This window comes from Lissotriton vulgaris, chromosome 2_1 (assembly GCF_964263255.1).
Source record: "Lissotriton vulgaris chromosome 2_1, aLisVul1.2, whole genome shotgun sequence".
NCBI classification, from domain to species: domain Eukaryota; kingdom Metazoa; phylum Chordata; class Amphibia; order Caudata; family Salamandridae; genus Lissotriton; species Lissotriton vulgaris.
The window spans coordinates 2,036,259,871-2,036,287,251 of record NC_141687.1 but is presented as its reverse complement, the minus strand read 5'-3'; the positions used below and the strand labels follow the sequence as shown (position 1 = coordinate 2,036,287,251).

The following is a 27,381-nucleotide window of genomic DNA, read 5'->3' as shown; positions in this document are numbered from 1 at the left end:
GAGGAGGCGGTTGCAAGCTTTCCACTGAGACTTCAAGAAGCTGAGTCTCGAATCTCAACCTTGGAGGACCAGATGACGGAGGTCAGACAAGAGGTCAAGGTAGTAAACAAAAGCAAACGGGCGCTTTAAATAAAATTGGATGAGTTGGAAAATTATACGCGAAGATCCAATCTCCGAATTGTTGGAGTCCCTGAAGGGCAAGAGGGCTCGAATACAGTCCAATGGGTGACATCATTTTTAAAACAAAAAGTAATCCCAGAATACGGAGGGGATTTGACTATAACACGGGCACATCAGGTGCCTGCTCACCCTTTTCCTAACTCCACGCTGCCATGTACAATCCTTCTAAATTTCTCGGACTTTCGTATAAAAGAAACTATATTATCTAAGGCGATTCAGCAAAGACAGTTTGCAGTTAATGAGACAACTAAGTGCCAATTTTTTTCAGTTATGTCAGCAGCTGCAGCGCGTAGGAGAAAGGAATTTGTAAAAATTCTCCATCTTTTAAAAAAAGCAAATGGTGCCCAGGCCACGATTGCTCAACAATCGAATTTGAAAGTGCTGGTGAAAGACAAATTCCATATGCTCTCGGACTTGGACAAAGCACAGGACTTATTGAAGGAGATTTCACAGGGCGGTAAGGGGTGAATGGTTGCCTTAGGGATTAGGTTCTTCACTTGGCCTCTGGATACAACTAAATGTTTGAATGGATCACTAGGTATTGGATATTATGCACGGGGGGTAGGAGGAGGGGTCCCAGGGGTCTAATAACAGGACACCCGAGTTGTTAGGGAGTAGGGTTGTGTAGTCAGCGTGGGGGAGCCACAATATGGGGGTTGGGGTGGAGATCTGTGGGGGGGTTAGGGAGGGAGGTTCACTTTTCTGGGGAGGGGGGCAGAGTATAAAATGGGGGAAAATGAAGTAGGGTATTTTCCAAAGTTGTGTCATTTATTTGCATCTACTTCGAAACGATCTTGTTCAGATGGTGGGAGGGTTAAGGCCATGGATTTTGTTTACCAAATGGCTAACAGGTCAATGTTGAAAGTTGTTTCTTTTAATGTCAATGGTTTGAATATTCAGAGAAAAATGCCTGCAATTGAAATGTGGCTAAAAACTGAAAGCCAAGGGGTGATTCTTTTGCAAGATACCCACATTCCAATTACTTAACTTTCAGAACTTTCAATGTTTAAATCCTGGGCATCCTACAGGGGATTTTCGCAGTCCTCAGCTTCTCACAGAGGCACTGCCATATTTTTAAACAAAAACGTACACATCGAGTATATTAATTCAGGTAAAGATCAACAGGGGCGGTTGTTTTGGGTTACATGTTCTTTTAGGGCAAGACTCAGACCATTAACATTTGTTAGCTTTTATGCACCATTGGAAGATAATCCTAAAGTATATGAAGAGTAAGCATGGGCAAATTTTGCGAATCTGGCGTTCGCGAATTTGCGTATTTGGGAACTCGCAATTGGCAAAATCCGCGAATTCTCGCGAATTTGCAGATTTCTTTTTTCTTTGTGTTCGCAAGGGTTTCTGCAAGTTTGCGAGGGTTTTGTACCAGTTCGCAATTGCGAACTTACTTGTTGGCTCGCAACGGTCGCGACTATGTTGTTTCTATGTCTGGTTCATCATCACGGGTTCCCAGCACCCTCTGTTTCACCACTGCCACCCTCTGTTTCACCCATGCCACCCTCTGGTACATCAATGCAACCCTCTGGTTCATCATCACTGTAGATTATGGGGGGGAAAAGCAAGCACACCTGCCCTGCTTCAACTGACATGAATTAATTTGGGGTTGATTTATTAATGTGTCACTGTTTTAAAATTCCAGTCTGGCACCTGCTTCCTTATCTGTAATTTGCTTTCTGTTGCAGTGCAATTTTTTTTCCAGGACCTTTGTGGCCCACTTGTAGCTATTCTATGAGCCTGCTGTGAGGGTCAGAGCAGGATCATACAATTGTTGCAACTAGCAACTGAACTCTGGAGGGGCCCCAGTCAGGAAGCACTACAGGGAATGGTTACTAATGATGAGTTTGAAGTTGAACTTTTGCACCTGCTGAGTGCTTTCAGTTTTGCAAAACTCGTTTTTCTGCAGAACAGCAACTGTAATGCCCCAAACAAACTTAGACAACTGAACTTGGAGGGGCCCCTCAGGAAGTACTACAGGGAATGGTTACTATGAGTGAACTTTTGCACCTGCTGAGTGCTTTCAGTTATGCAAAACTCGTTTTTCTGCAGAACAGCAACTGTAATGCCCCAAACAAACTTACTTGTGAAAGTTGATTTCTAATCCAAAAGTGATCCAAAGAAAGTCAAAAGGCCTCAAATCCAAAAAAGTGCAGGCAAATGTCAACCTGAGGAGTTATTCTGATAAAAATCATAATTTTCAGGTCTATGCTGCTTGCTAGTGTATTTCTTGTGCAGAATTGCAAATTTTGTAAGTGCAAGATTGTTTCTGCCAGCCGCCCCTACATGTTCGCAATTGCGAACTCTCGCGATGCGTCGCCAAACTCCCGCGGTATCCCGCAGCAAGATCCAAAATGGCACAGCGCTCGCAAAATATAGAGAAAAACAACTCAGCAAACGCTGAATGACGGTAAGTGAACGGCGCACGGCGCAAAATTGTATCACCAAGAAAAAAATCAGCTGCGTGCGAATTTGCGGATTTTTGGTAAATTCGCGAGCGTTCGCGGATTGCGAATTTACCGAAAATCCGCAAAATCCGCAAGCGGAACGGATTTTCCGCCCATGCTTAATGAAGAGCTTTGTCAATCACTGACTTAGGTCCCTGGCGATATTATAGTGGGGGGAGATTTTAATATTTTGATAAACCCTCAAGTGGATTCCTCAGTTCAGGGGAAAAAACAGATAAAACCTAAGTCTATTAAGGTCCTGCAAAACTATGCTGTCATTTTAGATCTAGGTGACCCCTGGCGAGCAGCTTTTCCATCGAAAACCAAATTCACGTGCTGGTCGGGTCGGTTTTGCTCCTCCTCCCGTATTGATTTCTTTTGGATATCTCAAGGTCTGAATTTTTTCCAGCAAAAATGTTTGCATAATGGTTTTTCTGATCATGCAATGCTGGTATTAGAAATTATTCTGGGGGGAGGTCCGAGACACCCAAAGCGCTGGATTCTAAATAAACAATACTTTAACGATGAGGATTGGGTGAAGTTTATGGGGTTGGAGATTTGGGAATTTTTAAATCAGAACATCAATTCCGCCCAAATAAATGTAGTCTGGGATTCACTCAAGCTTTTGTACGGGGGTTAATAATAGGAGAGGACGCTACAAATTTTTTAAATAGCCAGGCTAGATAAAGAAAAATTGAAAGATAAGATCTAAATACTCTATGAGTCATTTATACAGAATCCTTCTGCCCCCGCAAAATTGCAGCTTGACCAGGCCAAACGTGCACTTTGCTCGGTCTATTATACTCAAAGCAAAACTATTTATCTACAGTCTCGTCAGAAGTCGTATGAGGAGAGTAATTTTACTGGCAGACTCCTGGCGTGGCAGGCCAGGGAGCAGGCAGCTGCGAATCAAATTAAATCCCTAACTTGCCCATTGACTTGTCGTATGTACGGATGATCCAGTTAAAATCAGGGACATTATGCTCAATCATTATACGACCATTTATAGCAAGCTTCAGACTGTGAATGATCATTTATTAGAAGCATTTCTTCATGATAATCCGCCGCCCATACTTTTGGATTCAGAGAAATCATCCATGGTTTACCCTTTTTCCTTGAAAGAGCTGGAGGAAGATGTGAAAAGCATACCTAATGGGAAGGCTTGTGGCCCGGATGGTCTTCCATCTGAATTTTTTAAAGTTTTTTAAATTCATTTTCAGAATTTTTTCTTCAGTTGATAAATTCTGTGTTAGAATGAGGAGTAGTACCTGAATCTTTTAGACATTGGAATATTGTGAGTTTTGAGAAAAAGAATAAGAACAGGAGGGACCCTAATTCTTATTGTCCTATAATGCTACTTAATTAAGACTATAAAATCGTCACCAAACTTTTATCACTTAGGTTCAATAAGTATGCGATGAATTTGATTCATCCGGATGAAAATTGTTTTATTGCTGGGAGACAATTAGCTATGAATACCCACTTTTTGACAGAGGCTTTAGATTATTTTGATATACAGAAGATACCCACCTTAGTTTTACTTTTGGATGCCGAAAAGGCTTTTGACCCTGTGGTTTGGGAGACACTGTTTACAATTCTGCAGCATTTTGGCATTCCTTCTCAGATTTTATTTTTAATTTGTAATCTCTACGCGGATGCAGTAGCCAATGTGGTTATTAATACGGCTGTGGCAGCCTCGTTGAAAATTAAACGCGATACAAGGCAAGGGTGCCCTTAATTGCCTGTTCTGTTTGCTTTTTTTAATCGAATCCCTGGCAATAGCTATTCAGAATTGTGCTAATACCTGCCCCCCAATTCCATCAATGCCAAAATTAAAATTGTATGCAGACGACATCATGCTCATAATTAAACCAACAATTGAGGCTCAGATAAAAGTCTTCCAGTTGTTCGAAGACTTTGAGGCATTAGGTGGGTATCGTATAAATAAAGGGAAGACCAAAGTATTACAATGTGGGAGGGTTACTTTAGATCTTCACCCCGACATTCATAATTCTATAAATAGTAGCCCAAAGAGATATCTGTTTTTTTTTCCGAATATGTCAATGATTTATTTCAATTGAATTTTGTTCCTCTAATTAAGAAAGTGCAGGGTTTGCTTTCTCGGTGGAGCACGCTTCCCCTCTCTATTTTTGGGTGAGTTGCTTTAATTAAAATATCTGTGCTTTCGCTATTTAATTTTTTGTTCTCCTCAATACCATGTATTCTATTAGGTTCTTTTTTCACTCAGGTAGAGTCCATGTTTACTGCATTCCTCCGGGCAAAGAAAAGCCCTAGAATTGCACTCAGTACTTTATATTAGGATTTGGACCAAGGAGGATCGGCTCTTCCAAACCTTCGAGATTACTATGATGCTTATTTTGCACAATACCTATCTAGATTTAAAGTCTCACCGCACCCAAACCTTTTGTGTAATGATTTTATTAACCTAATCTGTTAAAGACAGTCAAATTCACTCCCCCCTGTTGATTATCAGATCCCTGAAATTGGTGCGCTATAAGTGCCTTCACTGGGTTTTTAAAAAACTTCAGCCATTTTTTAAGAAGTACTCTATTCCCGTAATTAATTCAGCCATTTTGGTAGAAGGAATCTTGCCCGTGGCAGGGGTAAGACAGCCTTTATATCTGGCATCAAAATGGGCACCGGCTGGGTTCACCAAAGTTTCGGATTATTGGAGAAAAGGGAATTGGATGACAATAGCTGAAATGTCACAATTGATCTCAAATGATTGTATTCTGGTAAATTCATATAGCATGCTGTATAAATATTTTGCAGAATTAGATCTTGCTTTTTTAATCACTCAGAGCCAGTTGGTCGATGAAATACTGGGTACAGCTTCAGATAAAAAACCAGGTGCTTGGAAAAAATATTTAGCCTCGACTAAGGGGGTGGATCTTGAGTTGAAAGCTATTAAGAAATGGTCGGATCACGAGAATTTTGAGATGTTTCCCTGCATTTGGTCAACTATCAATAAACTTAATTTTAGCACATTGAGAGGGGCAAACTGGCATAGGATGCTGTTTTTCAGCAAATGGTTACTATATTGTACCCCGCATTCTCTCTTGAAAATGTAGGCGAACCAGTCCTCTCAATGTTTTCTATGTACAAATCACCCAATAGCCAATTGATCGCATACTATGTTGAGCTGCCAAAAGTTTATAAGTATTGGGTAGATCTAGTTACCTATTTGGAACATGAGTGCAATATCCAATTGGCAGTCAATGCTAAATTAATTTTACTTGGTTTTGATCGTGACCTTTCTTTTACGGGTTCATTGACAACATTTTTGTATATAGCAATGGCAGTAGCAAGATCGCTGCTATTGCAAAAATGGGGCACCGACTTGATTCCCTCGGTCTTGGAGTGGGGTCAGAAGATGAAATCAGTTAAAAAAAGTGAACGCATTTTTGCACTACGAACGGGAAGCATCAGGAAATTCGATAAGATATGAGGTATCTATTTTGATTAAAACAAGGGGGGGAAGACTGTTCTTCTGATATTATGAGGTTTTTATAGGTAGGGTTGCAGTGATGAATTTTTTGGATTTTTTGATTGTGTAAATGTCTACATTGTTTTTCTTGCTGTATGCATTATTAATGCATTATGAATTTGTCTAAATTGACTTCGATGAGATATATTTTTTTGTAATTTTTTTTGTTTCTATGATAATGTCTTGAAATTCCAGCTTCAATAAAAAAAAAGACAAGGCACAAGTAATAAGAGAGTATTCCGATTTGGGAAAATTCATTTTTATGCTATCTTCCCCCTTGCCAGTGTTTGTGAGAGGCTGCAGTTAGCTTTATATGATAGAGGAGGCACTAATGTACAGAATGAAAAGCAAATGCAATTCTGGGGTTGAGTGCTAACTCAAACTGTTACGAAAATGTTTGTGTTCTGTTTCAGCCAGCTAGTTCTCTAGAAGGAGCATGTTTTGTAAGACATGGCTGGGCTCAAATGTTGCAATACCTATATAACACTAAGAGAATACAATCTCAAAATCATTCTTCTTTCTGGTACTTCAATTGAGATATGAATTTTAGAGAGAGCACTTTCAAATGTAAATGACCCTAACTGATTGATACTATCTGCCCTTTTGATGAGGTCACTGGTTAGAGTTGGCACATTGCCTTGTTAGAATAAATTGACAGCTCACAACATTACTTTGGTAGACTTTGGTAGTTAAAGGGCACTTCCATATTAAAGAGTGGATATAAGTCATGAAACATCTTTCACTCCAGATTCTGCCCATATGGGTAAATGAGTAAACATGAAGTAGGAATAGGAAGGAATTATATGTAGCCTATGTATGTTATGTTTTAAAGTGCAGAAGTGACTCTACCATTAATGGCATTAGAGAAACCCTTGGGACACAATAATCTTCCTGCTATGGATTGACCATGGTCACAAAAGAGCCAAAGCATATTGTGGTGATGTGAGTGAAATCCATGCTTATGATGTATTTTAGAATGTACTGAGGCCACAGGAGGACCCTGCCTGTTGTGTTTTGACAGTGACAATTCTTGCCTGTGGTTCTCAGTAGATGGATGGCTCTCTGTGTTCTACAAGAAATACTTAAATAATACACCCAGAGTCATGGTGTTATTCCTACAAGGAATACACGTCCTTGCAATGGCAACATAGGATGTTTACTGAAATGTCAGACTGGACTGCAACTTTGTGAGTACGTCCCCCCCTACATATACACGCACAGTTCTTTCTCTCATCCACTTCATATTTAACCGAGGCACACTCCTGCCAACTAATGCTTTATTGGTCACAGCTACTGCAATGGTAGTGTTGGATAAGGCACTGCCTTGTCCAGCACTACCATTGCAGGAGCTGTAACCAATAAAGTATTAGTGGGCAGGGGTGGTGATAATAAGAAACAAAGTGTCATGAAAAGGGGGAGGACTTTTACTCAAAATAGAACTTTTAACGGGATTATTAGTTATTACAGATGTGGTTTACTATTACAAGTGTCATCCTTTAAGGATTGCCCAGATGTTAATCAGCAATGTGACGTGAAACCTGTTTGCTTGGTCCTGGGGGAATCTCTCTGCTGCAAAACAATTGCTCCTGCCCGTATTACCATCCGCTGACACCCACCCATTCAGCACGCAACAACAGAAGGAAAGGACTACTAGTCCCAGGGTGCAACGCACTAACTTACCGCCACCGCCAACGAGGGGGAGGCGGTTTCAACCGTGCATAAAGCGCTGTCTCACCCCGCAGAGCGGGACACGCGTGGGACGTGCCGGTCACTGACCGGAGGTGGCCGGACTGGGCCATATCCCTAACATCTGCTTTTGGATTCTGTTCACCTGTGATTTTACACGTCTCCGACTGTAAGTAATGATCAGCTCTTAACCAGCTGGTGGACACTGATCAGTGGGGTGCTAGGGGTGTTGTGCAGTGGCAAAAAGACTTTCAACTGCCCTGTGCCCACAGTTTGTGGTGGGGGGTTGTTTGGACAAGCAAGTTGTTTAAGTTTATCATGGGGAAAAGGAAGTGCGCCCCTACAGGTACATCACCAGACACTACCAAGGGCACTATTGACTTCTATTTTAACCAAGGCAGTGGGAGCTATCCCCATAGAAATCGACAAAGCCAAAAGGAGGCTTTCAAGAGGCTGTGCTGGGTGCCCTATGCCAATGGTGAGGGTAAAGGAGTATGAGCCCTGTACCCCTACAGTATCCAGGTCCATTCCTGGGCCTTGTAAGTGCAGTGCTGCCATTAAGAATATATTGTGCTCAGAGTTTGTCATTGCGAACTCCACAGCCCCATAATGGCTAAAATGAAGACTGAGAAGTTTGTTATCAGACTTCTCATCACATTAAACCCACACTGATGTCAGTGCGGAATTTAATGTAAAGTGCACGACTGAGGGCATCTTAGAGATGGCCCCTGAAACTCGACCAACTCCCAGTGATCTAACTGAGTGGCTGCCTAGGTTGCCACCACCAGACATGTTTCTGGACCCCTGGGTCGAGATCTTGCTTCTCTTGGGGGCCTGAAACAATGCACGTCCTGGAACGAGGTGCCTAGCCTCCCCCCCAGGATGGGCAGGGTTCACAAAGGAGAAGCTTTAATGGCATATCGCCTTTGTGAGCCTCTCCAGACCACTTCGGTACTCAGCAACTGGTCCCACTGGTTCTACCCCCCACTTTGGGCTGGAAACCCGGCAGGAAAAACAAAGTGAGGAAGAGAGGTGTGCCCACCCCTAAGCGCGGAGGCGAGGGCTGATCATAGCGTTCTCCACGGCCTGATTTGTTCCACAATCGTGGCTGGGGCGTTGGGGACTTGAGGGACCTCTGACACTGCAATAGATGGACGATGCCTGCCACCACATGGCCCCCCCTTGACACAGTATTTCACAGCGCTCATTGTAGTGTCATCAACTCTGTCTTTGGCACTCACCAGGATGTTGCACGCTGGAAACTGTAGTCTCAGACTTGACTGCAACTGTTTCCAATCAAGCAGGGTCAGCTGATCTCTCATTAAAGGGAGCACCGCAGGAACTTCAAAGAGGGAAACTGCACCATTCAGTTGTGAGCGGCGTCTAAATAAGGCTGTAAAGTCGAAATGCATAATGCTGTGCAACCTTCAGTGAATAAAGGGCTCCTTCAATAATCCCCACTGTGTCCTTGGGTCACTTGGTAGAAAGTGGTCTTTTTTGCATATTTTCCGAGTAAGGCCAGAAACGGGGTACAAGATCCCGCCCTTTCAAAAGTCCTGGGAGTGACTGGCAACTAACTCTCTTCTCTCAAGGTATTAAATTACCCAGGACAGCCACGAGACCGGGCCATTCCTGGGGCCACTGCCAGGTTGCAGACTGTGACTACACAGACGAGAGGGCTGATTACAGCGTTCTCCAGGGCCCAGTTTGTTCCACAATCGTGGCTAGGGCTTTGGGGACTTGAGGGACCTCTGACACTGCAATAGATGGACGATGCCTGCCTCCACATGGCCCCCCCTTGACACAGTATTTCACAGCGCTCATTGTAGTGTCATCAACTCTGTCTTTGGAACTCACCAGGATGTTGCCCGCTGGAAACTGTAGTCTCAGACTTGACTGCAGCTGTTCCCAATCAAGCAAGGTCAGCTGATCTCTCATTAAAGGGAGCACGGTAGGAACTTCAAGGAGGGAAACGGCACTATTCAGTTGTGAGCGGCATCTGAGGAAGGCTGAAAAGCCGAAATGCATAATGCTGCACAACCTTCAGTGAATAAAGGGCTCCTTCAATAATCCCCGCTGTGTTCTTGGGTCACTTGGTACAGAGTGGTCTTTTCTGCATATTTTCCACGTAAGGCCAGAAATGCGGTACAAGGACCCGTCCTTTCAAGAGTCCTGGGAGTCACTGCAAACAAACTGTCTTCTCTCAAGGTATTGAATTACCCAGGATGGCTATAAGACCGGGCCATGCCTGGGGCCGCTCCCAGGCTGCAGACTGTGACTACAGGGAGGAGAGGGCTGATCACAGCATTCTCCACGGCCCGGTTTGTTCCACAATCGTAACTGGAGCGTTGGGGACTTGAGGGTTCCTCTGACACTGCAATAGATGGACGATGCCTGCCACCACACAGCCCCCCCTTGACACAGTATTTCATTGTGCTTATTGTAGTGTCATCAACCCTGTCTTTGGTACTCACCAGGATGTTGCACGCTGGGAATTGTAGTCTCAGACTTGACTGCAGCTGTTCCCAATCAAGCAGGGTCAGCTGATCTCTCATTAAAGGGAGCACCGCAGGAACTTCAAGGAGGGAAACGGCACCATTCAGTTATGAGCGGCGTCTGAGGAAGGCTTAAAAGCCGAAATGCATAATGCTGCACAACCTTCAGTGAATAAAGGGCTCCTTCAATAATCCCCCGCTGTGTCCCTGGGTCACTTGGTACAGAGTGGTCTTTTCTGCATATTTTCCGCGTAAGGCCAGAAACGCAGTACAAGGACCCACCCTTTCAAGAATCCTGGGAGTCACTGGCAACAAATTCTCTTCTCTCAAGGTATTGAATTATCCAGGACCGCCACGAGAACGGGCCATGCCTGGGGCCGCTGCCAGTTTGCAGACTGTGACTACACGGAGGAGAGGGCTGATTATAGCGTTCTCCAACCCGCTGGTTTCTTCAACAATCGTGGCTGGGGCGTTGGGGACTTGAGGGACCTCTGACACTGCAACAGATGGACGATGCCTGCCACCACATGCCCCCCCCCCCTTGACACAGTATTTCACAGAGCTCATTGTATTGTCATCAACCTGGTCTTTGGTACTCACCAGGATGTTGCACGCTGGGAACTGTAGTCTCAGACTTGACTGCAGCTGTTCCCAATCAAGCAGGGTCAGCTGATCTCTCATTAAAGGGAGCACCTCAGGAACTTCAAGGAGGGAAACAGCACCATTCAGTTGTGAGCGGCGTCTGTGGAAGGCTGAAAAGCCGAAATGCATAATGCTGCGCAACCTTCAGTGAATAAAAGGCTCCTTCAATAATCCCTACTGTGTCCTTGGGTCACTTGGTACAGAGTGGTCTTTTCTGCATATTTTCCGCGTAAGGCCAGAAACATGGTACAAGGACCCGCCTTTTCAGATGCTGGGTGCCATTCTGCTTCACGGAATAAATCACTGATTTTGCATCAAAACTGGGTCTGGCTTATTCGTTTTTCAACAGTCCAGAGAGGTGTGACTGAGATGCAGCAGCGTCGGACGAAGTAATTGCAATATATATATATATATATATATATATATATACAATATATATATTATTTTTATAGGTTTTCTCTGAGTTGGATGCACATGAACTTTTTGGGTAAAAGGAAGGGAGGTGTAGTGATATCAGTGAAATCCATGCTTATGATGTAATTTGGAATGTACTCAGGCGGGATGTATGACGTTACAACGCATACTTTTAACACGCATACCATTACAACGCGGTATTTACAACGCATACCGTTACAACGCATAGCGCTTAGAGGTGCTGGATAGTGGTAAGTATAATTTTATATTCCAACTCCAGTCCCCGTGGACACTAGGGAAGGTGTTGGATATAAAATTATACTTATTCCCTATCCTAGAGCGCCCCCCAGCGCAATGCGTTGTAATGGTATGCGTGGTAATGCCTGCGTTGTAGTGGTAGTGCGTGGTAAAAACTTCGTTGTAAACGTTGTATACCACTCAGGCGGCACGAGAACTCTGCCTGTCGCATGTTGACAGTGACAGCTATTGCCTAGGCCTGGTAGATGAACGGCTCTCTGTGCTCTACAATAAATACTTGAATAATACGCACAGAGACATGGTGTTATTCCTATGAGGAATCCACGTTCCTACACATATGTACAGATAACAGTCTTAGAAAAGAAGGTCTCTGATGTAAAACTGAAATCATGGCATAGGAATGAACTGTCCTTAATCTGTGCCATTAAAAAAGACCCAACCTTTAGGAATTGATGATTAGCAAGCACTTGGGAAGTGAGGTGCATTATGAATGTGACGAAATCATCAGGGAGCCTACAGTGGCTGGAACGAAACAATGCATTAACAAATTGGGTCAGATAATGTGTCAACACTGAAATGAAGGTACTAGCCTGGGAAATGCCATCTAACTCACAGTGAAGGCATGTAGCAACAAGTTAAAAAGGCAACCATGCAGAAGACCAAGGGTGTGGTATCTCTTCTCATTGCTCATGCAGGACTGCACTGGTAGGACACTCAGCTGTGTAAGATTACCGACGTTTTGGTAGTTATCCTCTAAAGCTGAAGCTGTAGTTAGGCTAAAAAGTTATGAAAGTTCTGCTATTTACCCATTTCGCCACTAAAGATCCGCACTTTCACCTTATAATTGCAGGTATGACTTTGGATAAACACCTTAGGATTCGGCCAGAGCTACACTCGTGAATTTATCTGAAGGATTAAGATGCTGTTTGTTTATACAAATATTTGTCATTGTCATTCATTATAAATAGGCAGAATCATTTCTTCTAAATTGTGACTTCGTCTGACTACTTTTCATCCTAAGAAGAACTATAGTTTAGAGACCTTTTCTTCAGGAAGTATGTGGATGCAAGGAGAAGGGTGTGGCCACCGAACCGCCGATATAATGAGCACATGAGGAATCGGGACTTTGTTTGCCAGGGAAACAATGATTAAGTATATGTAATGTTCCCACATCTGGCAAGGTCAATCAGCAAAGGCATGGTTCAAATGTCACTCTGTTTCGTAATGGGCTCGCTTCTTTAGACTTTGTGCTGGCTCACAAATGTGTCACAAGTCACTGTGCATTGTATGTAGCGGCGCAGTGGTGCTCCGCTACAACTTGGGAAACCATAAAACGAGTATATGACTTTTATCTAATGTTATATGTCTGTTACGAATATCTCCCTTATGGTAGCCTGACTCATCCCTCTCCTCAAAAAAGATGTAGTTTATCATAACACAATGATCTGTTTAAAAAATCTTCCTTCAGTCTGTGCTGCTGCATACCAGTCAGTATACCAAAAAGGTCTTCGAAGGCTGAAATCAAAGTGATCTTGTTTGAATGTTTCCTGTAAATTGGCCTGTAATCCATTAAAAGCATCAACAATGTAATATGTTCGCCAAGCCTATTTTATAGTGTGTGCTAAGTCAAAAAATGGCAGGGGTCTCTTCCAGAACTCTGTCCAATTTCCGAGGAAGAATTAGCACATGAACTTTTAAAATCAGCTCCTTCGAAGCCAGTAGAATGGCTGGTGGGACGATTCTATTATAACACAAATACTTGTTGTTAGACCTGACATCATTGGCTCGAGTCTCTCCTCCATTTTTTCTGTTTGCCTCTACCGTTTTACGATGTTTTGCTGGTATATGCTTTGGGCGCCGTGTCACTGCTGATCAGTGCCATAGCGCAAGTGCTCCCTATGTTAAATTGATGTGTCTATTGTATCCATGTTTGGCTTATTTGGTTTACTGTCAGTCCCTCGTCTAGTGCACCAGGAGTGCCGGGGCTTGTAAATACAAACGCCGCTCGTGGGCTTGCAGCACGGGTTGTGCCACCCACAGGAGCGGCTTCGTAAAAGAATGTCTACGGGTCGGTCATTGCGAGACCCACGTGCAGTCTTGTACTGTCACGTCGGCTGCGCAGGTATACCTACTTGCCAGCCCCTCCAACCTTCCCTTGCCTTCATGTTAGTCACCCCTATGGTAGGCCCGTGGGCAGGGTGCATTGTAAGCGTAAGGTAGGACAAGCCCGACCAAGTTGGCATGTCCTGATAGTGAAGTGCCACCATCTAGGTGCTTCACAATTGCGAGGTAGCCTGCTCTCCGTTGGATAGAATGGGCCGCCGGGATTATTAATGCTATGATCCTAGCTGGCTCGGAGAGTACGGTGCAATGTCAAGTTTGGTATCCCTGAACTCGCGGTTTAATTACGCATCCGGTGGTGTGGATGGTTTTTGGACTCTGGGTTCGAAAATAGTACTTTCAGAAAGTATCTATTTTCTTGTCTAACCATATCTGGTCTCTGCTGGTTTTGCGTGTGTGTGACAGGAGCTGGGTGGCTCCAAGAGGTCTGGATGAGTCAGGGTGGATGAGTGGGACATTACGTTGAGAGTAGGGGGAGAGTAGTTGTTGATAGCCTGCCTTGCCTGATACAATGCTGGCTCCACCTCCTGCCAAGCGACTGATGGTTCTGTGCCTGCCATGGACGATCCTAGCCCCACCTCCTGCCAGGTGGCCGATAGCTCTACTCCTGCCAGTGTCAATGCTGGCTCCACCTCCTGCTGGGCGTCTGAAGACCCAGCCCTGCTCAGTGAATAGGCCAGGTGCTTCTGCCTGGCTCCACCCACAACGGACCCAGGATGTTGGGAAACCCCCGGCATGGACAAAGGGATCAAAGACGAAAAGGGGTATAAGAGAAGGACCCCTGAACTAGAAAATCAGATCACTTCTGACAAGGAACCCTGTAACCAAGGACAAGAGGCCTGCTGATCTAAAGGACTGCCTACCCCTTCTGCCAGTGTGCTGTTGTCGGGGGAATCCTGCAGTGCTTCTTTATTTTTGCCAAGGAACCAGGAGAGAGGAACTGTGTGTGTACTCTCACGCTTGCTAAGAAAATCTCCAAGGACTGGAAGAGTGCCAGTCTCCTGCCGAAGTCACAGGGCCAAAAGACTTCATCTGCTCAACGTGCTATCCGCTGGAAGTGTGAGTCCAGCACCTCTGAAAAGAACAGCAATCACGACGACCGGACGCTGGGCCCGACCGACGCCAGCAGCAACGCCAGTGAGTGGGAGTACGATCCAGCTCCAGAGGACCTCGTGTCTGCACCGCTGCTGATCGCATCAACCGTGTGCCCTTCGACGCCGTGAGCGCTGCTCACTCTGTGCAACTACATCATCGACAACGCCTGCTGAGGCCTGATCGACACCGAAGACGCGACGCCGGAGTGCTCGACGCCGCTGATCATCGTGTGCTTCATTTTCCTAAGGTACTGTGTTGTTGGGGGGTCCGTGTGACTCCAGGCCCGACGTAGCGCTCCTCGCGGTCGACGCCGAACCTGTGGATTAACTTTGCCTCGACGTTGTGTAACTCCCGTGTGAGTTACCCTGTTGCTAAGAACTGTGTTTCCAAGAAGAAGATTTGCTTGATACTAAAAGACTTTTGTGCTAAAGAAGAAACTACCTTTGAACTATCCTTTTTCCTTCCCGAACATATTTATTCCGATTGTGTACAGTTTTGCCGTTATTTGGTCTTGTGCTAAGCCTTATATAAAGATACTTATTTTTATAATACTACGGTGTCGTGTCCATTTGTAGTGTATTCACTGTGTTACTGTATGTGGTCATAATTGCTTAACGCACAGCCTCTGAGATAAGCCTGTTCTGCTCTGCCAAGCTACCGAGGGGGTGAGCAGGGGTTATCAAAGGGTGTGATCCCCTTGCCCTGACTAGAAAAGGAGTGTCCCTATTTGTCAGAAGTGTATACCTCCCAAGGTCAATCAGCAAAGGCATGGTTCAAATGTCACTCTGTTTCGTAATGGGCTCGCTTCTTTAGACTTTGTGCTGGCTCACAAATGTGTCACAAGTCACTGTGCATTGTATGTAGCGGAGCAGTGGTGCTCCGCTACAACTTGGGAAACCATAAAACGAGTATATGACTTTTATCTAATGTTATATGTCTGTTACGAATATCTCCCTTATGGTAGCCTGACTCATCCCTCTCCTCAAAAAAGATGTAGTTTATCATAACACAATGATCTGTTTAAAAAATCTTCCTTCAGTCTGTGCTGCTGCATACCAGTCAGTATACCAAAAAGGTCTTCGAAGGCTGAAATCAAAGTGATCTTGTTTGAAGGTTTCCTGTAAATTGGCCTGTAATCCATTAAAAGCATCAACAATGTAATATGTTCGCCAAGCCTATTTTATAGTGTGTGCTAAGTCAAAAAATGGCAGGGGTCTCTTCCAGAACTCTGTCCAATTTCCGAGGAAGAATTAGCACATGAACTTTTAAAATCAGCTCCTTCGAAGCCAGTAGAATGGCTGGTGGGGCGATTCTATTATAACACAAATACTTGTTTGTTATTTTTCGGAAGTATGAACACACGATTGTTTTAGATCAAAGAGATTAAAAAAACACACACTATCCCTTTGAAAATGATGCTTTATTCGAAAGTATGAACACACGATAGTTTTAGATCAAAGAGATTAAAAAAACACATACTATCCCATAATAATGATGTTTTGATACTGCTGCTTCATTTAATACACATCAACAGTTCCTTCAACTAATCATAAAATGGAATATTTTATTCAGTGAAGTATCGTAGAAAATATATTGCATATTACTAGAATCCGAATAAATAAGGACACTGCAATATCTTTATTCCACTACTATCCTTCTACGGATTGTACGGTAAAAGTGATTCCTACAAGATTATTTAGAAACACCAGATATCCGACATGTACATTTATTTTCAGTTTCAAGATGTTAACACGCATTTCTCTATTTTCTGTTTTACCTAAGATTTTAGAATCAACTAAAGCAAGCACTTGTCATACTGCATTTTGTGTTTTATTTTGCTGTATTCACAAATGCATTATTTCCTGGCTATATTTTCAACTATTTATTGGGGTTTTGTGATTTAGTTTCGGAGGAAGGAAAATTATTTGTGAAATTTATAGGAAGCCTCGCAAAATAAATTTACAATGATGATTCGTTTTTTTTAATCATTTTTCGAAAAAATGACTAATTTCAAGTTGTACTTACTATTTTACATTTGTAGGGAGGTACACATGTGTAAAGCATTACTGGTTTGTGGTGCAAAGTTCTGCATCGGACATGCTTTGCACAGCAGCAGTGCTAAGGAGGTACAGCCTGGAAGCGAGGACCTGTGTCAAGGATACATTGTGCAATGGCTGTGCCTAAGGAGCTGCTAGGTCCTGTGACGGGGATGCTTCGCACAGCAGCAGTTTTGATGTGAAGTTGCAAGGCGATGCCTCGTGCTGCTTCGGTTTTGCTTGGCCCACAGTTGGGCTGGCGGAGTACTTTCAGGCCCACTTCCAGGGGGCCAGAACTGGGGGAGGCACGCCTTGGGGGCAAGACTCATAGCGGACTTGCCACCTCTCCTGGGCAGGCCAAATAAAATTGAGGTGGAGTGGGGCCACGTGGTTCCCCTCATTAGGCCGCTATCAAGTAGGCATGAAAACAGATGATAAAATTGCTCTCACATGCAGGGAGCAGCAGTTTTTGCTTATGATGGATGATGTAATCAGTGATGTAATTTGAGATGTCATGAGTGATGTAATTTGAGATGTCATCAGTGATGTCACTGACCATGTCATGAGTAATGTAACATGTGGATTCATAAGCAGTGCATTGCAGGGGTTTAAGTTATAGTTATGTTATGTTATGTTATTCACACTTATACCCCGCGCAGATGCCTCAGCAAAGGGGCGTCCTGGCGCTTAACAAGGTACACAAAACACAACTTAGTTAAAACCACATAAAGGGAACAGCAGGATACAAAAGATCGAGGCTAGACAAATAGTTAGCTCAGGTAACTATAACCTCTGAATTTCTATGGTTTTGTATGAGTAAAATCTCATCCTAACTATAACGCCCCAGTGAATTTCTAAGGTTTTTAGATTCTATATCTTAACTATAATGTCCCTGTAGCTGTAGCGGGCACTAGGCTTTTGCCCGGCGGGCCACCAGGCGGGCCACCAGGGCGGGGGCAGGTTTTTGTTACTAGGAGCCAGTTTTTTAGTAATATTGGCCTCATAACAAAAGCAGCAGAAACCGGCACTAGCAAACAGTTTGGCTAACACACACCCCCCACCCCCAGGGGCCATCCGAGCTGTTTGCCAGGGCCAGTTTCTGTTCCTAGTCCGGCCATGCCCCGTAACCTTTTTTTCAGTGAATTTCTATAGGTTTTTAATGTTCTATTTCTTAACAATAATGTCCCTGTAACCTTTTGTTTTGTCAGTGAATTGCTAAGATTATTTTTAAATCTGGTTCCAAATTGTAACCTGCAACCTATGGGAGGGGGTGTGTGAGTGCCTGTTTGGGTCTGTGAGTGAGTCTGTAAGTGTCTGTGTGAGTGAGTGTGTGAGTGGCTGTGTGGGTCTGTGAGTGGGTCTATGTGGGTTTGCGGGTGGGTGTGTGAGTGGTGATATGGATTGTTGGCATTTGATACTTAGGATATTTAAAAGGAGTACCATGGACTCTGTTTTCACCAGGACATGATAGAAAAGAAACTACCCATCACAGTCACTACACATCAGTTGTGCTCCAATAGATCAATGATGAATTCATCTAAATTAATGCTTTTGCCAAGCCCAATAAGTTAGGATTGTTAGTGCAGTACTTAAGTGGAGCTTCAACTGGGCCAAGAAGAGTCCACAGTTTTGCTGAAAATGTCTATCCAACTGGAGGACTTTCTTCTGATTAGTAAGTGCAACCTCTGGCTAAATGTTTAGTGAATATTGTACATTACAGCTGCATGAAGTGACTGTTCCCTGCATGGTCTTCATCCACAAATATGTAAAACATGAATCCTCATCAAGAGGAGATGACAAGACTACAAAGAGAAGAATCTCAATCAAACGGGAGTACTTCCTCTTAAGTGGTATACAGACAAAATATCGAATCAAAAATATAGAATAGCACTAATATCGAAGTGAAAATATAGAATGGACAAAATATCCAATGGTCAGAATATAGTCAACAAAAATATTGAAGTAAAATAATTATATTTAATTACATATTTTAATTTATTTATTGGTATTTATCTTGAATTAATTGTTAAATAATTTTTTATTGGTAATTAATTACAATTTAATGGGTAATTCATTTTTATCAATTGATTAATTGATAATTATGTTAATTTTATGAATTTATTTCCCGTAGCGGGTTGTGGGTTTATAGGGTAATAGGGTGGGGAGTAATTTAATTATAATTAATTACATATTTTAATTTATTTAATGGTATTTATTTTGCCTTAATTGTTAATTAATTTTTAATTGCTAATTAATTACTTGTTATTGGTAATTAATGTGTATAAATAGGTAATTATCTTTAATAATTAATTAATAATTGATTAATTATTATATCATATTAAATTGGAAATTACTTTTAATTATTTTTTTATTGGTATTCATATTTAATTTATTTTTATTAATATATGAAGTATTTACTTTCCCTACTGTTGCACTCACTGGAGTTGGAATAGTAATTGTTACCCCTACGCTATCCAACGCTTTCCCTACTGTTGCACTCACTGGAGTGGGAATAGTAATTTTTACACCTTCGCTATCCAACGCTTTCCCTACTTTTGTACTCACTGAAGTGGGAATAGTAATTTTTACCCCTATGCTATCCAATGTTTACCCTACTGTTGCAGTTGCTGGAGTGGTAATAGTACATTAAACCCTCCCGCTATCCTACAGTAAAAATATTGTATATTATTAATTATTATTATGTTAATATATATATATATATATGTGTTAAAAAATTAAATTGTATGTTTATTTTTTAACTTAAATTAACTATTTAATACTTTTAAAGTTATTTAAGTATTTTTAAGTATGTTTTAGTTAATTATAGTTATTATTTCATTCATTTTAAATTACTTTTAAGACATTTAAAAATATTCGATATTTTGACTAACTATATATTTTTTTTCGATATTTTTGATTCAATATTTTTGCACTTACCTGTTTGTAGATAGGACTTCGATATTTTTGCTTTCAATATTTTTACTTCGATGTTTTTAGTATTCTATATTTTTGTATTCTATATTTTGTCAGTGATCCCTCTTAAGTATAGTTTGTTGGAGATTCCTCGTATTTCTCTGCATCAAGAACCCATCACCAAACTTGGCGGGAAACGCACTCTGGGGCTTTTGGTAAGCTGTCTATCAATGTGGGCGGGCCATATGAGCGGAGCTTCTGTAGGATTTTGGGCATTTGCATGGTCAGGGTGATTACAAAGGTGACCAATGTCCTCATTTGTTATATTTTTTACAAGGGAAGGGGAGCCACGGAGCGCCTATCCCCATGCCTATTTTGGCCACGAGGACTCCATCCCCTGGATAAACGTTAATGGGGGAGGCAGTCTTGCCAAGTGCCACACATCAGAGGTTAGACTAGCAAATCTTATTGCTGGTGTATGTCTTACTGAACTAAAATGCTATAGGTGTGCATTTTAAAGCTCCTCTGCACTGCGGGGGTCAAGAGACCATTAATAAAAGCAACCTGCATTCACTTTGAAGCTTGTTGTGCAGTGCCGCTCTGCCTGCCAAGACAGTGTTTAGCTTCTTAGCCTGTTGCAGGCCTGGCCTCACTCATTACTATGGTAACGGAGACTCTTTTTGAGTCTTGTATGTTGCTGTATTGTTTCCAGGTGGGAAACAGAAATCTGTGGTATGACAGCCTCTCAGTTTATGAGGAGCACGTTTGGATCTACAATCACTTTGTTCTCCCCATTATCTACTCTCCCAGCCCCTGCCCCCGAGTAGTTGTCCAGACTGGAGTCAACACATTCAACATATATTGGGTCCAGTGAGGACAGGTGGAAGAGGCATTTCACTTTCCTCATGTTTCACTTTCCTCATGTTTCACTTTCCTCGCCAGGTGGCTGGGCGAGCCAAGGAAACATGGGAATGTAAAAGCATTGTCGGCCATCCAAGTAACTGTCAGACATAGGTGAGCTGACAGCTGAGCTGAGGATTTGACCATGTGTGGCGCAACAGTCTTAGCCTACCTGAACTGCAGCTGCAAGCAGCTTGGTGACCCAACATCACCAAAACTGCCAAATAATGTGGAAGACACCCCAGGGACTTTAGGACTGGTTTCTAATAAGGTGTGCATACACTTTCTCTCTGCACTCCAGTTCACTTGTCTGATCTCTGCAGTATGTACAATAACTGCATTAGGCTACACTTTCAGTTAGATACTGAAACCCCAAACCACATTTTTCTTAAATTTATAGTTCAGACACACCAAATGGTTTCAGGTCTGGAATAGGTTTTGGAGAGGAAATTTGGTTGTCCTGGTGATCGAAGCATGCGCACAGCAAGTTGTTTGCTTAATCTAAACTTTTTATCTGAGCTATATCCGGCTCCAGCCCTGACTTGTCCCACACAAAACAAAAACATTGTTTTCTGGGCTCAGCCCACCATTTAGGAGTCTGTCTATCGACCTATTTCATTCCACTATGCAGGTTCAATTAACAGTTTTTCAACTGTACTTGCCATGCCCTCCATACATAAGGTAGCATCACTTACAGTTCCCAGATGCTGCTAAAGTGCTGCGGCTCAACAAAGAGGGGCACATGATGTTTCAATCTTGGGCTGCCTAGGGAATTTGAGGCACAAGGCTAGTGGCAGCAGGATAGCCGGCATAAGCTCTTTCTATAGTAGTTAGTAGATGTCAATCAATCAATCAATCAATCACTGTATTTCTAAAGAGTGCTACATACCCGTGAGGGTCTCAAGGCGCTAGGAGGGGGCTGCTACTGATCGAAGAGCCAGGTCTTGAGAAGTCTTCTGAAGGCCAGCAGGTCCTGGGTATGTCGTAGGCTGGTAGGGAGAGCATTCCACGTTTTGGAGGCAAGGTAGGAGAAGGATCTGCCGCCTGCGGTGGTTTTCCGGATACGAGGAACTGAGGCGAGGGCGTGGCTGGCAGAGCGGAGGCTGCGGGTGGGGGTGTGGAAGCTGAGTCGGTCTTTAGGTATGTAGGTCCGGTGTTGTGTAGCGCTTTGTGTGCATGGATGAGGAGTTTGAAGGTGATCCTCTTGCTGACGGGGAGCCAGTGAAGGCTTCTTAGATGGGGTGTGATGTGGCTACATCGGGGAATGTTGTAGTCGTTTCAGGAGCTTGGTTGTAGTTCCTGAGTAGAGGGCGTTCCCGTAGTCGAGTCTGCTGGTGACGAGGGCCTGGGTGACGGTTTTTTCTCATGTCGGGGGGGATCCATTTGAAGATCCTGCGAAGCATTAGAGGATGTTGAAGCAGGATGCGGAGACGGCGTTCACTTGCTTGGTCATGGTGAGGGCGGAGTCGAGGATGACCGGTTGCGCTTGTTGTCGGTGGGTTCCGGGGCAGTGCCTAGCGATGTGGGCCACCAGGAGTCGTCCCAGGCTTGTGGGGTGGGTCCAAGGATGAGGACCTCCGTTTTGTCTGAATTCAGCTTCAGTCTGCTGTCCTTCATCCAGTCGGCGACGGCCTTCCTTCCTCTGTGGAGATTGGCTTTGGCGGTGTGGGGGTCTTTGGTGAGGGAAATGATCAGCTGGGTGTCGTCGGTGTAGGAGATGATGTTGAGGCTATGTTGTCGTGCGACGTGGGCGAGCGGTGCCATGTAGATATTGAACAGCGTCGGGCTGAGGTAGGATCCCTGAGGGATGCCGCAGATGATCTTGGTGGTTTTTGACCGGAAGGGTGGGAGGCAGATGCTCTGGGTTCTGCCAGAGAGGAAGGATGTGGTCCAGCCCAGGGCCTTCTCTTGGAATCCGGCGTCGTGGAGGCGTGCTGATAGGGTACGGTGGCAGACCGTGTCGAAGGCTGCTGATAGGTCCAGGAGGATGAGGGTGGCTGTTTCTCCCTTGTCCATCAGGATCCTGATGTCGATGGTGACGGCGATGAGGGCGGTCTCGGTGCTGTGGTTGCTGCGAAAGCCGGACTGAAAGGGTCCAGAATGCTGTTGTCTTTGAGGTAGCGGGTTAGCTGTATGTTGACAATCTTCTCTGTTACTTTTGCCAGGAACGGAAGCAGGGAGATGGGCTGGAGGTTCTTGAGGTCCTTGGGGCGCAAATGTTATTACTTCCTTTTGTCTGTCACTCACAATGTCAGGCATTTGGCAACAGAATGTCACTCATGGGCACAATGAAACCTTGGAAATGCCTCTCATAAGTTGCCTGAAAACGTGGCAGCTAAGGGGATGGGGGCCACATGGCCCACCTCCCTGGGATGATTTGGGACTGGGAAGCCCACACCACAGGGCCTGTTCAAAAGTTAATTGGGAAGAGGGGCTGCACGACCTCCCTCCCCAGACCGTTTTCGGCCTCAGGGACCCCATCCCTGGGGCCAGACCTCTTCCTTCTGAGCCCCCCTTTGGAGATAGCAGGAGCTGGCCCAGGGGGGTGGTAGTCCCCAGGGCCAATATTGACTCCAAGAGGGGGGCCGTGTGGCCCCCATGCTTTACTTTTCACAGGCTCACCCATATGGCCCACCTCCAATATAATAAATAAAGCCCCGGGGAGGTGGTGGACCCCAAGACTAAAAAGACCCTAGGAGGGGGGCCAGTCCACCCCTCCTTTACTTGTTTATTCCAACTTGCCCCCAGGACCAGACTCACCCTGGGACTATGGTGTAAACAAGCGCGGGAGACCGCACTTGTTTCTTTCGCAAATTTGCTGTGAATTTGTGGATCCACCCTTGATTTTGCAGCAAAATTTAAAAATATATATTTTTAACACCCTGTGGGGTCCCTGTGGGATCACACTACCAGACCTAGGGGGTCAGGGTATTCCTACACTGCCTCCTTTTCTTTATTTGTTATCTTTTTTGGGACTGGGCAGTCTGAGTCCCATAATGGCTGTCAACACTTCCTGGTTGAAGTGTTGGCATCCAATCAGATTTCAGCACTGGTGCTATGCCCCTAGATATACAAATTTGGTTTTCATTTAATATCTCTAAAACTACTGAACGGATTTACACCAAATCACAAAAAGCACGCTTTCTGGACCGAGAGCTAGCTTTCTGCCAAATTTAGTGGTCCTGCAGTTTTGGACTGGTGTAGTGTATAAAATTCCAATGGGAATTAACATGGGTAAAATGCCTTTTGGGACCCCCCCCCTTTTTTTCTCTGCCCCTCCTTGATGGATCATCCTGAAACGTTCAGTACTGCAGCTTAACTGAGCTTAGTAATAGCTTTGAAAATGTTGTGAAGATTTGTCAAACAGCACCAAAGTGATTGGCAAAACATAAAACGCTTTTCCTTTGGAAGCTAGGTCCCCCATAACTACCTACTGGCGACTACCAGTTATTTATATCAATAGGTCTGGCCTATAGACAGCAACCGATGGGCCCGTTTCACAAAGGCAATCTGAGACAAAAGTCTTACTTTAAGACTTTTGGTATTCTCAGAGGTCATTTACGAGTCGTATCTTTACGTCCAGAGTCATGCCGGAACCTCCGCATCCGGGCAGTACTCTCTGTGCTAGGGCCGTACTCTCCGGCTAGGGACTTATTCTCCTGCTTGGGTCGGATGAAGTGTAATCAATGGGCTGGAATATAATTTTGTTACGAAAAGGAACATTAGGAACGTGTGATAAATGATAAAGGAGTTCATGAAAATCAGTTTGGGCAGGGAAAAGGGTGTAGCCGGACACTACATCATATCCCACAAAAGTTTGCTCATGCAGTCCATAACTTGCAGTCCCCTCAGTGTTGAGCAGTCGATGATTTGCGCTCCCCTCATTGTTTACTGTGTTGTGAAACTACGGTCAACACTGAGGGGAGTGCAAAACATGGACTGCCTGTACCATTTTTTTATATAAATTGAATTATTCAGCCATATGTTCTTCTCTTATTTGGGATGGTGCCTCTGAGGGTAATATGAACCTTGTGCACTGCACACGCACTTTACTTTATTTGACGAATTTAAACATGCTCTTTTTCTTAGGTTGTACGCCTTCGATAAAAAGATACATTTTGAACTTTTTACTGTACTTGTTTTTTAATTTTCCAATTAATTTATTGATAGGGTGCTGTGCTCATGGTTTTATTGAGTTGTTCTTATACTGCACAATTTAAAAAATATTGTAAGGCTGTTAGCTGAAACAATAAATAAAATAAACTGTGAATGACTCCATTGCTTGCCCATTGGTGATAGGGGTTTTCCAATGGTGCTCACAATAAATTTCACCCTGAATTTCAAAAGCAGTGTGATGGGAGATGCTTGCTTGTAATGGGAGAAGCTGTCTCAAAATCACGTTCTGTGGTTATTGATCTAGTACAAGCCTGGTACCTCCTGAGCTCCGCCAGATGCAGTGCATCTGAAATGTTATGTAACCTCCTAATGCCATTGCCATTGATCACCCTCCAATATGGTTTCTAAATTTAAACCTGTGCCACCCCATAATCTGTTCATCACCACCCCCTTTTCTGAATCACCCTATATCCTAAGAGCAAGAAACGCTTTTGCGTGCATATCCAATTGGCGTTGAGCTATATTTTCATCTAGTCTAGACAGGGCTTTTATAGGTGGGGTTTCCTCGTATAATTAGAAATACAATTAACACTCTACCAGCGATTAACAGCCATGATGTATGATTTGTTTTTGGTTTATTGTTAAATCTATTTTTATTTATTTACATTCTCAGATAACTTTGTAATATTGTTTTAATACTTTACTTGAGATGCCAGTAAATGTTATAAGCCGAAATCGCAAGAGACAGACACATGAGGCAAACATATGGGCACATGTCCCGAATGTAGACCCACATTTAGGACAGTTCTTTTTTCCTCTCTTACTGCTCTTGTTATTATGCTGTGGAGTAAAATAAGCCCCACTTAAACGTATAACATTTAACCCACAAACCTTTATTGAAGCATTTAAGGTAGGTACAGTTCTGATTCATAATACTCTCTGGTAAAGGTGATTGAGAGGGCAGGATTTAGGACCTAGCAGAAGGGTGCCATATTTTGACCTTCAATTGCTATTTATGAATATAGAATTGACAAGCGAATGTGTTTTTGAAAAGGAGAATAAGAATGTTGATTGGGACGGAAGCTGATCCGCCATGGACCATTCTTGTCCGAGCCATGCCTATAAAATAAATCGGAACTTTAAATTCAAGGCGGCATTTGGAGAAATTCTATGACCATAATAACTTAAGACGACCAGATGGAAATCATATATTTCTACAGGTTACAGCAGCCTGATTCTGATTGGGAGGTGCAGGAGGGGTGAGATATCACGTCACAAATGTAACTTTAAATCCAGCAGCACCTCATTACTTAAGGAAAAGATGCTGCGCTTTGTCCATACAGTAGCAGGGCTTGTGAAACGTCGATATCATAACAGTAAGGAGTAAAATGAATGTATGATCCATTTATAATAAAAATATCCTACTAAAATAGAAACAACACATTTTGTATAGGTGCAACTTTGATTGACAGGCATGCTGTTTTCGCTTTAGTCCACTGAATAGATTCAGAACTACTCATATGAGGTGACAAAGATGGATACACATCTTTAGAAGTGCTTGGCTAATCCCTACCTCAAGGCTAGTGATATATTATAAACGTTCACGGCCACGTAAAAGTGGTTAGTAATGGCATGCAAACTTACATTTCTCATCTTTTTCCAGAATATAAATGTTTTGAAGAAACCGTGTAACTGTTTATCTTGCCATCGAGATATATTATGGAACCAAATCTGTGTTCGCTGCTCACAAAGGTCAGGCAGTTCATTTATCTAATAAATGGCACAGTATATCCTGGTCTGTTTTCTTTCATTCCTAAGATGTAAGATTTCTGCTGTCTAACATGTCTAACAAATACTCTGAAATGTTATGCTTTTTCTAGCTTTAGACATTTTTTTTCAGAACATTCCATCCTAAAAGGACTTTCTTTCAAATACCTGGACTCTTGATTCCTATAAACATATTCCATCGAGGCAGGATCAATGTGAGGCAAGCTACAGGGGCTTTGACTCTCACACCGAGAGTGGGACTCAAACTCTAGCGTGCACAGCAAACACGTGTCTGCATAGATGTATAGAGGCGGATCCTTCTTACAGGGAACCCGCGCTCTCGTCTGCGCTCCACATGGGCACTTACAATAGCAGTGTCTTTGTTTTAATAACAAGCAGACTCTCGATTTTAGCAGCTTTTAAAAAAAACCAGTTCAGCAGTACCCGGCCTTTCTCCTTGCTTGCACTGAACACCAGCTTTGGCAGGGAATGAACACTTTACTCAACGTGCTGTTATTTGTTGCAGGTATTCTGGAAATCAGGACAGTGGACGTTGGAATAGTGGTCATCAAAGGCGTGGAGAGTGAATATTACCTAGCAATGAACAAGTCTGGGAAAGTCTATGCAAAGGTAATGGTCATTTCATTTTGCACACACTTGTTTTGTGTGTCTGTTCTTCCTTCTAGCACAGTACACTGTAGGAAACAGAAAAGACCCAAAAAAGCGAATAAGCAGATGGAATGATAGGGTTATTGTGTAGGAACTGAAGACGGAGAAGTAGGGGTGGATGAGTT

The 27,381-nt window shown here is 43.4% G+C and overlaps 1 protein-coding gene across 1 annotated transcript in view; it reads left to right on the top strand.

Annotated features, from left to right (window-relative positions):
- FGF7 (fibroblast growth factor 7) overlaps positions 1-27,381 on the top strand; it is a 285,430-nt gene that overhangs the window by 201,648 nt on the left and 56,401 nt on the right. The window contains exon 3 of the mRNA XM_086958265.1: positions 27,114-27,217. Within this exon, the coding sequence (XP_086814391.1) occupies positions 27,114-27,217 (104 nt within the window). The remainder of the gene's footprint in view (positions 1-27,113; positions 27,218-27,381) is intronic.